This window comes from Chionomys nivalis, chromosome 21, assembly GCF_950005125.1.
Source record: "Chionomys nivalis chromosome 21, mChiNiv1.1, whole genome shotgun sequence".
Taxonomy (NCBI): Eukaryota; Metazoa; Chordata; class Mammalia; order Rodentia; family Cricetidae; genus Chionomys; species Chionomys nivalis.
The window spans coordinates 20,684,684-20,699,824 of NC_080106.1; the positions used below are offsets into that span (position 1 = coordinate 20,684,684).

General features: G+C 43.9%; 1 protein-coding gene across 3 annotated transcripts in view; it reads right to left on the reverse strand.

Annotated features, from left to right (window-relative positions):
- Positions 1-9,084, reverse strand: part of Wdr59 (WD repeat domain 59) — a 69,773-nt gene extending 60,689 nt beyond the window's left edge. For 2 of the 3 annotated variants that reach the window (XM_057754074.1, XM_057754073.1), the window contains exons 1-2: positions 8,940-9,084; positions 1,021-1,070 (exon numbers count right to left, since the gene is read on the reverse strand). In XM_057754074.1, the coding sequence (XP_057610057.1) occupies positions 1,021-1,070; positions 8,940-8,993 (104 nt within the window). In that variant the 5' untranslated portion in view covers positions 8,994-9,084. The remainder of the gene's footprint in view (positions 1-1,020; positions 1,071-8,939) is intronic. The other variant, XM_057754075.1, reaches the window with a different exon arrangement.
- Between the last annotated feature and the right edge of the window lie 6,057 nt (positions 9,085-15,141).

The following is a 15,141-nucleotide window of genomic DNA, read 5'->3' on the forward strand; positions in this document are numbered from 1 at the left end:
TTATTTAAAAAAATAAAAAGGCCAGAAAAGTATCCACATAGGAGAATTAACACTAACACTATAGAAACAAAGAATGAGGAAAGAGAAACTAGATGGGAGAAAATTATCAAGGGTATAAGGCAGGAAAAATTGTCCAAACTAAAGGACACACACTTCACACTGGAAGGGCCTTCTAATGTGTTAAAAAATACTATAATTTAATTAGAATGGTGACTTCATAAGCATATAGATTTGTAAATTTATTTGAGCTATTCACTTCATATTAGTATAGCCCATCCATCTCACTACATATATTTTTAATTAATTTTTTCTTTTCATTGAAAGTAGATTCTTTTTTTTTTTTCTTTTTTTTTTTTGGTTTTTCGAGACAGGGTTTCTCTGTAGTTTTGGTGCCCATCCCGGAACTAGCTCTTGTAGACCAGGCTGACCTCGAACTCCCAGAGATCCACCTGCCTCTGCCTCCCGAGTGCTGGGATTAAAGGCGTGCGCCACCACGCATGAAAGTAGATTCTTAAAGGACAGTGGTGGCACACACCTTTAATCCCAGCACTCAGGAGGCAGAAGCAGGCAGATCTCTGTGAGTTCAAGGCCAGCCTGGTCTACGTAGTGAGTTCCAGAACAGGATCCAAAGTTATAGAGAAACCCTGTGTGTGTGGGGGGGGGGGTAGATTCTTTCCTTACACAATATATCCTGATCAGTTTCCTCTCCCTCCATCTCTACTCTACTCCTACCCGCTTCTTCCCCTCCTCCCCTCCATTCCCTTTGCCTCTCATTAGAAAATAGGCTTCTAAGAGATAACAAGCATGACAAAATAAACCAGCTATCATACTGAAGCTGTGTGAGAGGAAATAACAGACACAACCAACTGCAGAGAATCCCTGCTGATGCCCATGTGTCCTTGGGATGTGAATGCTAAACCCTTTCATTGTCCTCAAACGTAAGGCTATTTTCCAGTTTCCCAGAAACTTAGAAAGTGTTCCCCAGAACTTATGGCCAACAAACGCTGAAGGTTCACTTACCCGGAAAGCACAGCATGTTGCCCAAGACAGTCCACAGACATGGCAGTTGCCTGTGAGAAAGAACAGTTTCAGTTCTGCCAGCAAACAGTCAGGGGACAAGACTGATCCTACCTGGTGCTCTTCTTCCTTTCAGGCAGTCCCCAGCTAACAACAACCAACTATGAAGCATTAGTTCTCGGCAGTGGACACTTTCCAGCGGTTCTTTTTTTTTTTTTTTTTTTTTTTTTTTTTTTTTTTTTTTTTTGGTTTTTCGAGACAGGGTTTCTCTGTGGCTTTGGAGCCTGTCCTGGAACTAGCTCTTGTAGACCGGGCTGGTCTCGAACTCACAGAGATCCGCCTGCCTCTGCCTCCCGAGTGCTGGGATTAAAGGCGTGCGCCACCATCGCCCGGCTTTCCAGCGGTTCTTAACCTTCCTGACCCTTTAAGACAATTCCTCAAGCTGTGCTGACCCCCAACTATAAAACTGTTTTCATTGCTGCTTCATAACTATCATTTTGTTGTTGTTATGAATCATAATGTAAATATTTTTGGATATAGAGGTTCATCAAAGGGGTTGCGACCCACAGGTTGAAAACCACTGTTTTAAGCCCTTGTAGTTCCCACCTGAATCTCGAATTCACTTTGACAACATGACAGCTTTTATTTCACACACACACACAGAAAGAGAGAGAGAGAACAGGATTATACACAACCAAGGCAGTACACCCTACAATAAGAAGACACAAGTTCTCGAACCCTCAGAGAATGACTAGCACCGAGCAAGAGGCAGCTACTAAACAGTCTCTCCCAAGAAGAACCTAACCTGGGACACTGCCACCTAGACACTCACAAAATACACTCATTCCTTTCCATAACATGTGGAACCTTCTTGAAGCCATATGGCATATTATTCAAATACTATCCCTGCTGATCCAAGGTTTTATTCTTAATATTTTAGCTATTTTTTATTATACAGGATTATATAAGGCCATTTCCATTCGAGTTCATAATGTACTTCGAGTATATTCCCACACATACCCCTGTACCCCATTCTTCTCCAAGGTAATATTCTTGTTACTAATATGTCTCATTCACATTCTCTGAAATTCCATCTCTCAGTTCCTCGTGAACACAATCATCATGATTCAATACCTCATCTCCAAAAGACCGCACCAAGTTACAGCCTTACATTGTCATATGTGTGCCATCTTGGTCACTAAATGCTCCGAGTTCTTTCCCAGACAGCATGCTGGAAGAATTCCCTTCATGCTTGCTGCCATAATCACAGACTATAAATGGCAAGCACCAACCCCTTCCCCTCACTCGCACTAGCTCTACTAATGGTTTTCTCACACTTATTTACTACCTAAAAGCCATGTCATCCGTAATACTGGAGCCTTGGAGCCAGAGTACTCTCCCAGAGAACGGAAGGTAGTTAAAGGGCACCCTTCATATTGCCCTGGAGTTCTGAGCAGAAAGAAGCCTGGCTACAAAGGCAAGCCAGATGCCATGCTTCTCTAGAGCTCTGCTGTGAGATGTATATATTAAAGCTGTAAATCAGTCGGCTTCCTGTTGTCCACAAGATGTTGGACTTGCAGCTACCAGCACCACATATACCTGCATGATGCCATGCTCCCCATGATGATAATGAACTGAACCTCTGAAACTGTAAGCAAGACACCCAATTAAGTGTTTTCTTTATAAGAATTGCCATGGGCTGGGTGGTGGTGGCACACACCTTTAATCCCAGCACTTGTGAGGCACAGGCAGGCGGATCTCTATGAGTTTGAGGCCAGTCTGGTCTACAAGAGCTAGTTCCAGGACAGGCTCCAAAGCTACAGAGAAACTCTGTCTCGAAAAGAAAAAGAAAAAAAAAAAAAAAGAGTTGCCATGGTCATGGTGTCTCTTCACAGCAATGAAAACCCAAACTAGGACAGTATTCATCCCCCCCGCCTCGAGACAGGGTTTCTCTGTGTGTCCTTGGCTGTCCTGGAATTTACTCCATAGACCAGGCTGGCCTTGAACTCAGAGATTCACTTGCCTGGTGTGGGAAGTCCTTCTGTTATATGTGTTGCTTTTATTGGTTAATGAATAAAGAAGCTGCTTTTGGCTAATGACTTAATACAATATAACCAGGCTGGAAAAGATATATAGAGTAGGTGAAGTCAGGGAAAAGTCATGTAATCTCCACAGGGGACAGACGCGCCAGAACCTTGCCAGTAAGCCACAGCCACATGGCGATACACAGATTAATGGAGATGAGTTAGTTTAGGGTATAAGAGCAAACTAGAAATAGCTTAAGCTATTGGCCAAACAGTATTGCAAATAATATAGTTTCTGTGTGGTTATTTCGGGTCTGAGCTGCCAGGAATGGACAAACTGCCTCTCCCAACAGCTCAGTGTTCATGAGAGTTTGCTGCTCTTACAGAGGACCTGAGTTTAGTTCCCAAATTGCTCACAGCCTCCTGTAACTGTAGGTTCAGGGAATTTCAGACCCTCTTCTGGCCTCTGCAGGCACCCACACGCATGTGTGTACAAACACATGTGCCACACACACACAAAATTTTTTTATTATTTTATGTGTATTTTGCCTATATGTATGTTTGTGGATGATGTGTGTGTCCAGTGCTAGAAGAGGCCAGAAGCGTTGAGTCCTCTGGAAGTGGAGTTACAGACAGTTGTGAGCTGTCATACGGGTGCTGGGTCCTCTGGGGATTTGTTGGTAACAGTCAGGTACTGTAACACATGCTTGCAGGAGGTAAGGACAGATGGATGCTTCCTGAGGATCAAAACCCAAGGTTAACCTCTGGCCTCTACATGCATGTGCACACACAGTTACAGATACATATACAAGTAAATATGCATGTGTGTTCCCAGATTCATCCCAAACTGACACCTAATTTATATACAGGCTGAACCAGTGAGACAAGAAAGAAAGAAAACCCTAGGGCCTCAAGCATGCCAAAAAAGCACTCTCATTAGCTACATCCCTAGCCTAAAGTAATTTTAAATTTCTAAAACTTACATTTATTTATTTGTGTGTGTTGGGTATGGCAAGTGCAAGAGCACATGCCACAGTTCCCTAATGTGGAAGCCAGAGGAGTCAGTTCTCTGCTTCTACCATGTGATCCCTGGGGATCAGACTCAGGTCACCAGCCTGACAGCAAACACTCTGGCCAGTGTCTTAGTTACTTTTCAATTGCTGTGACAAAACACCATGACCCAGGCAATTTATAAAAGAAAGCCTTTAATTTGGGGCTTATGGTATCAGAGAGCCAGAGTCCATGACTCAAGGCAGGGAATGTGGCAACAGGCAAGCAGGTATAGTGTTATAACAGTAGCTGAGAGTTTACATCTTTTCGGGGGGCGGGGCAGTTTTGAGACAGGTTTTCTCTGTCCAGCTCTGATTGTCCTAGAACTCACTCCGTGATCCTTGAACTCACAGAGATCTACCTGCCTCTGCCTCCTGAGTGCTGGGATTAAAGATGTGCACCACCACAACTTGGTGAAAGCTTACTTCTTAAACCACAAGCAGGAGGCAGAGAAAGCTAACTGGAAATGGCATGGGCTTTTGAAACCTAAAGGTTTGAAACCTAAAGGCTGGCTCCCAGGAACACATCTCCTCCAAGGCCACACCTCTTCCAAGGCCACACCTCCTAATCCTTCCCAAACAGTTCCATAAGATGGGGACCAAGCATTCACATTTATGAGTCTGGGAGATATTCTTATTCAAACCTGCACAGCCTGCTAAAATTATTTTTTAGAATATAAAATAAGAATATGGTACCAGGTCGGGTGGTGGTGGCACATGCCTTTAATCCCAGCACTCGGGAGGCAGAGGCAGGCGGATCTCTGGGAGTTCGAGGCCAGCCTGGACTACAAGAGCTAGTTCCAGGACAGGAACCAAAAGCTACAGAGAAACCCTGCCTCGAAAAATCAAAAAAAAAAAAAAAAAAAAAGAATATGGTACCAGGTAGTAGTGGTAGCACACACCTTTGATCCCAGCACTCGGGAGACAGAAGCAGGGAGATCTCTGTGAGTTTGAGGCCAGCAAGGTCTACAGAGTTCCAGGACAGTCAGCATGGCTATATGGAGAAATTCTGCCTCAAAAAGATAAAACAAACAAACAAACAAAAAGAATATGGAGCATTTTGACAAGTTTGCTATTCTGATCCTCTTTTTTAGAGAGGCAACATGAAGTTTTGACTTTTTCTTTCTATGTAATAGAAAAGTTAATAAAATAGGTTTCTGCCTCTTGCCAATCAGCATCAGAAAAAAACTGGCAAATTCACACTCTATATATACCCTTTAAACTAAATAGAAAAATCCAAAGGAAAAACAGATACTCCCACAAGGCAGTTAAATTACCCAATTTACTTTATTCTCCTGCCATGTCAACTGCTGTTTAGGCTTAATTATTTGCTCCTACTTCCTAGCACTCCAATATAGGTGTCAGAACCCTCTCTGCAGGTCTCTTCAGTGACGTCTCTATAAAGAAATAGGGGTTGAGACTTCCCGGGTTTCTGTGAGAATTAAAAGATTTATAGATTAGCATCTTCCAAATTAGCAGGCTTAGACATGTGATACATGTTCAGTTCTGTCCTGATCCCCAGCGAAAGCAATTAACAAGAAGGGTAACTGCAATATGTTTGCCCCCCTAAGAGTCTGGCACCTCCCTTGGGAAAGCAGGCCTCACACTGACAATGCTGACAGTACCAAGTGTTTCAAGATCCCTTAATCCGAAAGACTGTTGGTCAAATTCTCCATGGTGCCTACTTATCGGAGGGCACCCGGAGCAGAGTGGTGGGTGGCTCCTTCACATAGTAGCAATCCTCACAGCAAAAGACAGGATGGGGTTTTAAGAAGACCTGCATCATCCACTTACTATAATCCAGATTTCAGTCAGTGTAAAACCAGCTGGAGAGCAATACTGCGCCTAGCACAGTATGCACCCAATAGGAGCTCAATAAATCCTTATTCTTTTTTTAAAAGGGGATAGAGCTGGGGGAATGGCTCAACAGTAAAAACACTTGCTTACAATCATGAGGACCAAAGTTCTGATCCCCAGAAAACCACATAAACATTGGATGGGCATGGAAACCTTTCTGTAATTCTAACTTTGGAAGGCTAAGATAGGGGACCTCCAGAGCAAGACTAGCCACACTGGCAAGCTCTGGGCTTCACTGGGAGACCCTGCCTCAATAAATAAGGTGAAAAAGCATGTGTACACACATACAAGCACACCATGCTCATAAAAACTGAAATAAGGCCAGGCGGCAGTGGCGCATGCCTTTAATCCCAGTACTCAGAAGTCAGAGACAGGCAGATTTCTGTGAGTTCGAGGCTAGTCTGGTCTACAAGAGCTAGTTCCAGTACATGCTCCAAAGCTACAGAGAAACCCTGTCTCGACAAACAAAAACAAAAAACAAAAACAAACAAAAAAAAAAACCCTGAAGTAAATCAGTCTTTATTAAATAAGCAACTGAATAAATCTGGAATGCAGGAAGTATTCAGGGCTAGAGAGATGGCTCAGTCCTAGGTTACTATTACAACAAAAAATATTAGAATATATTCAATAAATAGTTGTTGAATAAATAAAAAAGAAATTGCCAAGAAATGTCCTAGGTAACAGGAAAGGGATATGTTATATTTATTATGGACCTATGTGTGACACATTATGAGCTATTAAAAGGTGAAATAATACAATGGGCTTTGGGGTCAGAGACCGTGTCCAAATCCCAATACCATCAGCCACATACAGGAGGCCTTAGCCAGGTCTCCCATGATTAGCCAAACAAGAGTCAGCTCCCATTTTGGTATAAAAAGATAATACCTACTTAGCCTGCATGGCTCTTTCATTACATAGAAAAAAAGAATATGTAGAGAAACTGCTTAACACAAAGCTTGTCATATGGAAGACTCAGTATAGAAAAATGGTAAAATATGTAGGGCTGTAGCTCAGTTAGTATTGTGCTTGCCTAGCATGCTCAACCCTGCGTGCTGCATAAAACTATGAGTGGTAGTGCACACCAATGACCTCAACACTCAAGAGGTAAGGGCAGGATTAGAAATTCAAGGTCATCTTCAGATACACATCAAGTTCAAAGTCAGCCTGGAGTACGTGAAACTGTCTTAAAATAAATAAATAAAAGGAAAAGGGCCCAGGTGTGGTAGAGCACAGCTTTAATCCCGGCCCTTGGGAGACAAGCAAGAGGATCTCTGTGAGTCTGAGACCAGCCTGGTCTACAGTGGAAAAAAAAAAAAAAGAGCGGGGCTGGGGGGAGGCAGGAGAGATGGGCCTGGTAGTTAAAAACACTGGTTCCTCCTCTCCCAGAGGACACAGGTTAGATTCCCAGAACCCACATGGAGGCTCACAACTGTTTGTAACTCCATGCCCTCTTCTGGCCTCTGCAGTTACCAGATATGCAAATGGTGCACACACAAACATACAGGCAAAACAACCATACACCTAACATTTCAAATGGGTGCCTTCAAGATGGCCCATACGGTAACAAGTCTTGCTGGAAATGACTGCTGACCTAAGGTGGATGTTCAAATCCCACAGCAGCAGAGAACAGCTCCCAAGGACTGTCCTCTGATCTCTATGCACCCACACTCACACATCATACATCATATAATATAATAACATCATTTTTTTACATTTAAAGAAAGACAGAAAAATGCTTAAAAAATTAAATTCAGCCAATGCAAACTTTTTTTGGGGGGATGGGGTTCAAGACAGGGTTTCTCTGTGTAGCCCTGGCTGTTCTGGAAATCGTTCTGTAGACCAGGCTGGCCTTGAACTCAGAGATTCTCCTGCCTCTGCCTCCCCAGAACTGGGATTAAAGGCATGTGCCACCACTGCCTGGCCTTTTATTTAATTTTTAAATTCGTTTATCTCATTTATTTTGTGTGTATATGAGTGTGAGCACCCATGTCTCGCCATACATGTGAAGGTCCATGAACGACTTTGGGGAGCTGGCTCTGTCCTTGTACCTCACGGGTCCTGGGAATGGAACTGAAGTCTTTGTGCCTGAAACATTTCCAAAACTCATACTAACACTTGAAGGTATACTTTTTATTATGTTTATTTATTTATTTATCGGTGTGCCCCAGCATGTGTATAGAGCGAGAGGACAAGGAGCTGGTTCTCTCTTTATGGTATGTGGGTCCTGGGGGCTGAACTCAGACTGCAAGCTTGGCAGGAAGTGCCTTTACCAGCTGAGCCACCTTGCCGGTCTCCAATGTTAACAGTTTTTGAGGCTTACCATATGCCCATCACTGTGCCACACATCTTAAACTTCTGGCCTCACAAAATCCTCACGCCAGGCCTGTAAGTATAATGACCTCCCTTCTAAAGGTAAGAAAACTGATGTGTAAAGAGGGATGTCAGGCATGGGCTACACAGGTGTCCGACCTAAGCAATACATGCATTTTGTCAACAGCAGAGAATTTTCCACATTAGCAGCTACTTAGGTCAGGGGCTGAAACAGAGGCTCTGCAAAACAGTATTTCACAAATTCACCCCCAAAATGTTTCAAAGCGAGGTTAGTTCAAGTAACGGGGGCTCAGAGAAGTTTTGCAACTTTCCCGAAGTCACTAAGTGCAGCGAACCGCCTCAGGGAGTGGACAACTCCTGGCTCACTACCTAGAACAAGGGAAGAATCCCTCCAGCATTTACTATCGCTGCCACGGTGTCCCAAGACGCAAAAGCCCGTGTGGAATCCTAAAACCCCGTATACACCTGTCCTAACTGCCCTGACCAGTTGTCAAAGCTCCCCTAGACCGTCCTGACTCTGAGAGCTCCAAGTCAGCACCATAACCATCGCCCCGTCCTGGGCAAGGGGATGGGTGGGACGGCGTAAGGTTTGGGGGGGGGGGGGGGGAAGGAAAGCCACGGAAGGCGCATGTCCAGGCAGCTCCATTCACGCACGACTCACCTGAGAGTCCCGAAATTCCACCACCACGTTCTCGCTGCTCCAGCGTGCTGCCATTTTCTTATCCCGACTGTGGGGGTGCCTGTCGGCGACCCCCCCAATCCCCAACCCTGAGACTTCCCGGGCTAGTAAGCTCCACAACGCCTGGCAATAAATTTGGCCACGCCCGTTTCCCCGCCTTCAGCTTGACCGTAAGTCATTGGATAACCCAATGGTAGACCCCGCCCCTTGTTCTTTCTCCCCCAACGGCGAACCTCGCCTGTCCCAAAACAGGAACGCCCCCTTCATTCCGTCATCAGTAGAAGTCACCCAGGCACCGCGCGGCTGCTGACACGCCCCTTTGTCGTGAGCTCTGCCGGGAATTGTAGTCCAGAGTCACCACAGAGTCGGTGACCGTCGAAGAGCCGGAGGTTAGAGAGCAGATGCCAGTTGTCCTGTCTACTTTCTGGTTGGTTGATGTTCCCGTATTCTCCTTCACACAGCTTATAAACAAAACCGATATCCGTACCAAAGGAAAACACCTCTTCTGACGCCTGCCATCAAGGATTTGAAAAATTTCAAGCGCACATTTTATTGTTTCCTGCTATACCGCCACGCCTCTTAAGTATTCAGGGGCTCTTGAGGGTCTCCGCGACACTTTGGGGGTGGGGAGGCAAGTCCCCAAAGGTAAAACAATTTCGTAATCCTACTAACACATTACTTTCCCTTTCTCTCACCAGCGTGCGGTAGAGTTCTCCTATTGTGCGGTGCATAACCAATAGAGGGAATGTGCCCAGAGAGGTGATTTAAGCAAATGATAAACGACTTGCCACTCTATCGATAGTATCGTTTTGGTTTTGGAAAGTGTAATTGTTGGTTTTTGTTTGTTTCTTCACTTAAGATGTGTAACTAAGTCGGGCGGACGTGGCATACACCTCAGAGGCAGGCGATCTCTTTCTTGAGTTTGAGGCAGCCTGGTCTACTGAACAGAGTTCCAGGACAGCCAGTGTTTGTCATACAGAGAAAAGATGTGTAATTAGTGTTAATGAGAGTTGCTGTTTAACCGTAACTTTTTATTCACGACTTTAATTTCTAATAATTACTATCAATACATTAATCCACACAAATGGTTTTTGGCATCTTAGATAATTTTTGAGGGTGAAATAAAAAATAATCAAGAAGGTTAGTATAATAGATAGTAGTTGATTTTTCTGCAGAAGTGGAAATGGTTTGTCTTATTTAACTGTTGTAAGAATCCACAGAGCCTGACGTGTTGTAAAGGCTCAAGTATAAACTATTATTCTTACTATTACCAGTGTGCTGTTGGTTGTTTTCCTCTTTTTGGCTTTTTCCCAAATAAACACACAGAGGCTTATTATTACTTATGAATGCCCGGCCTTAGCTTGGCTTGTTTCTCACCAGCTTTTCTTATCTTAAAGTATCCTGTTGATCTTTTGCCTCTGGACTTTTCCATTTTCTTGCTTTTGAATATCTTACTTTACTTCTTTTTCTGTGACTTGTGTAACTGGGTGGCTGACCCCAGATGTCCTCCTCTCCTTGTTCTATCTTGCTCCTTCTTTTATATATTCTGTCTGCCAGTCCTGCCTATCCTCACTATTGGCCATTCAGCTCTTTATCAGACTATCAGGTGTTTTAGACAAAAAAAAAAAATCACAGCTTCACAGAATTAAACAAATATAACATTAAAAAATTGTAACACATCTTTGCATCATTAAAACAAATATTGGTACAGCATAAACAAATGTAACACATCTTAAAATAATATTCTACAATATCAGTATTGTTTTTATTTTTATTTTATGTGCATTGGTGTTTTGCCTGCATGTATGTCTATGTTACAGTTGCAAGCTGTCCAGTGCTCTTAACTGCTGAGCCATCTCTCTAGCCCCTATTAGTAGTATTTTTATGTGTAAGTCATTGTATGAATGGAGAAAAGATGTGGGCTCCTTTACCCCTGGAATGCTGGTTGTTAAAGGTTAGGGTGACCATTATCTCCCTGTTGTCTCTGCCAGGAACAGTCCAGATTTTAGAATCATATCCAACAACAGCAACAAAAAACTCTTGCATCCCAGAAAACTGGAACAATTGATCACTACACAGTAGATAAATACTCGGCAGAACTGAATTAGATAATAGACTTGTAAGCAATGTGTCAGGATGAAATAACCTAAATTGAGAACCTGAAGTGGCACCTTGAAGGTGACATTTGAGTGTTTCAGTATATTAAGATTTATATAGGGCACACTATTCAAAGGGAAAGTACTTCATTAAGAGTGTGAACAAAGTGCCTGGGGAGGGTTGCACACCTTTAATCCCAGCACTTGGGAGGCAGTAGCAGACAGATTTGTGAGTTTATACCAGCCTGGTCTACAGAGTGAGTTTCAGGCTAGCCAGAGCTATCCAGAGAAACCCTGTCTTGGAAAACAAAAATAAAAATGAAAGAGTGTGAACAGAGACCTTGGTGTGAAGAGCGAGTTGTGTTCCAAAGATAGAAGAATACTGGTCTCCAATTTAACTCTCTTGTGGCACTATACTTCTTCACTTCAAAGTACACATTGCTTTTTAATTCAATAATTATTTAGCATTTCCAAACTTCAGAAAAGAACCCTGGTCCATTTTGTTGGGCCCTGCTTGTTACTGCATGTACAGTAAGAAGCAGATGACCATGCTCCCAGACAGCTTTGTAGGTTGGAAGGACCTTCTGTGAAGCCAAAAGTAACTTCAAGACTACTGAAGCCCTTCATGTGTGACTCTCTTTTAAAAGACTTATTTAATTTATTTTTAATTGTGTGTGTGTGTAGGAAGGTTATGTGTGTGTGTGTGTGTAGGAAGGTTATGTGTGTGTGTGTGTGTGTAGGAAGGTTGTGTGTGTGTGTGTGTGTGTGTGTGTGTAGGAAGGTTATGTGGGGGGGGGGGGGAATAATGTAAGATGAGTGCAGTTACCTGAGAAGGCCAGAAGAGAACATCAGATCCCCTGGAGCTGGAGTTACAAGTACTTGGTGATCCTTTTGGTGTGAGTCCTGGGAGTGGAGCTCAAGTCCTCTGCAAGAGCAGTGTATCGATGGGTCATTTCTCCATCCCTGTGAAATTCTGTACATCTGGGAGAAACATAAGATTGCCAGTTATTTTCCTGAATTCTTTCTTTCCTATCTTCCCATCAGGTTTCTCTCACACACTGAAGCTCCTTAAAAGAACAAAAACAAAAAACTACTAGAGGGCTAGAGAGAGATGGTTCAGTGATTAAGAACACGTGCTCTGAAATCACAAGGGCCAGAAATTGGATCTCAGGTCCATGTAACAAATCTAGGTTCCCGCATGCACCTGTAGCACCAGATCCTAGTTGGGTGGAGATAGGACAGGAGGATCACTAGAGCTCACTGGCATTCATTCTCACTGAGAAAACATGAGCTGTAAGTTCAGAGAGAGACTCCGCCTCAAAACAATAGGTGGGGGAAATCTGATGTCTTCTTCTGGTTTCCCTATGCACAGGTGTAATGCACATGAGTGAGTACAAACACATATACCAAGGTACTCATACAACCTTCTAGAGTGAACTGTAATGTCGAGTTTTAGTCAATCCCAGAACTTAGGGTACACTATCAAAACAGGATCATTAGGGGTCTGGAGAGATGGGGCATTGGTTAAAGCACTTGCTGCTCTTCCAGGGGTCTAGAGTGGGGCTGCTCACAAGAGCATATAACTTCAGCCCTAGGGTACCTGATGCCTTCTTCTGGCCTTCGTGAGTACCTGCATACATGTGGCACATACACACATACACATAAACAAAAATTTAAAAAATCTTTAAAAAAAATTCAGGCGTGGTGATACATGGCTTTAATCCCAGCACTGAGGAGGCAGAGGCAGGTGGATCTCTGTGAGTTCAAAGCCAGCCTGATCTATAGAGCAAGTTCCAGGACAGCCAGAGCTTCACAGAGAGACTCTGTTTCTAAAAATTTAAAAAAAATGGTTTGGGGGATGGATAAGATATTACAAAACTCTGCTTGTCCAAATGTAGCCTGGTAATGTGCTGGATCACCTGGTGTGGGCTTTCCTGCAGTATTTCCCCACTCTTGGCTCCTTCACCCACATTTTTCCAGTTCTCCCAATCTTGTCTTTTTAAAAGACAGGTTCCCTTCGAGACCAGCCTGGTCTACAAGAGCTAGTTCCAGGACAGGCTCCAAAACCACAGAGAAACCTTGTCTCGAAAAACCAAAAAAAAAAAAAAAAAAAAAAAAAAAAAAAAAAAGACAGGTTCCCATGTAGCCCAGACTGGCCTGGACCTCACTGTAGCTCAAATGATTTTGATCTGATTCTCCTGCCTCTGGCTCTCAAGTGCCAGGATAACAGGCTTGTGCGACCACACCTGGCTTCCAGTTCTCAAAATGTGCATGTCACCTGCTAAGAACACGCAAAGTACTTTGGAACTGAGATCCTGGGCGCTCCCTTCCTCAATGCTGTCTTGCTTTCTATAGAAAGAATGTCAGGGAGCCAAGCATGTGTGCCTCCCAGTTGCCTCCTCAGGCCCCTCTTTAACATCTTCCACCCACGCTGTATCCCACCCACAAAGTCATGTCATGACTCTGCCATCAAAGACAGAGGACTCTGAAGCAAAATCAAAAGCTCTCTGGCTGCTTTCTCGTTCTTGTGCACATCTGAGAGAGTCACCAGTAGTGTCCTGTCTGTGGCAGAGGCTGGGGAACATCGGCCCTTGTCACATAGACCTCAATGTACTGACCACACAACAGGGCTCTTACCTTCCTGTCTTTCCAGAAGGTCACTTCATTAGCAATCCAAAGAAAAGCAAGATACACAGAGACCAGGAAACCCAGGACCTCAGCTGGCTTTTAACAGCAGCTAGCCACAAAATTTCAACACAGCTGTGTTTTCTTCTTCACTGGGTGCTGGAGGGTGGCTTAGTGGTTAAGAGCACACACTGCTCTTGCAGAGGACCCACATTTGGTTCCAAGCACCCAGGTTAGGCAACAATGCCTTTGACCTTCATTGACACCTGAACCCACAGACAGACACCACACACACACACACACACACACACACACACACACTGAATGAATCAGTACAAATGTAAAAAAAAAAAAATTAAAGGTAGGTTGATCCGTAACTTAACCACTGGGAAGATACCTGCCGTGAACACTGGTGTGCCGGAACCTGTGTTTCAGACTGACATGGAATCTTTTTGGTAAATACTCAGGAGTGGTATAGCTGGATCACATGGTGGATCTATTTTTGGTGTTTTGAGGAACCGCAATACAGCGATACTGATTTCCATACTGGCTGGACTAGTTTACATTCCCACCAGCATTATATAATACAACCCCTCTCTTCCTAGTCTCCTGTTTCCTCTTCTGCAGGATGTAGAGGTAGCTCCCTGCTCCCTGCACCACCACCACCACCACCGCCGCCACCGAATCCTTTTACACCTGGAAACCTTGGACCCTTGCTCTGAGACCCACTAGTAATTTTTCTCTCTTTGTAAATCAGCAAATATTTGAGGATGTGCTCACATGCTTAGCCCACTGGCTTTGCATATTTGGTTGCTTGTTTCTCCGCTCAAGTTTTCTCTTTTCAAGTAAAACAATAAAAACATACAGAGCTCTGAGAGGGGTCAAGAGGACGTTTCTCAGGGGAAGATTTTTATCTTTTCCTGGGGAGGTTCTGGGGCTCTCTCAAAGCGGGGAAAGCCCTTCCATCCTCTGACTCATAAGAGACAGGGAGAAGTTCCCCACTGTTGCCCAGGGGCTGGCCCTGACAATCCGTCCCCTTTCTTGTTTGAACTGTGCAAGCCTCAGACTTCTTGTAGATTTCCTAAGGTGTTGAAACAGGGCTTTGCAGCAACGTTGCCTGCGTTTTCACTTTTGCAGTGGGCTTTTGCAACACCTATTTTATCAGCTTTCTCCTGCCAGTTATAGAAGGTGGGTCAATCAATATTCATTAACCCTGCTGCATGAAAGCGTGCCGTGAAGCAGCTCACCCATAAGCAGTAAGAATATAAAGATTTAAAAAAAAAAAAAAAGGAAGAAAGAAATAAAGGAAGATAGAAGTCAAGGACCTGTAGCAACAGCTAGTGGTTATTGCACTTCCACCAGCCATGCAGGGCAGCTCACAACTGCCTGTAACTGCAGCTCCAGGGCATCTGGCACTCACTTCTGGCCTACCCAGGCACCACTACACACATGGTATAAACAGA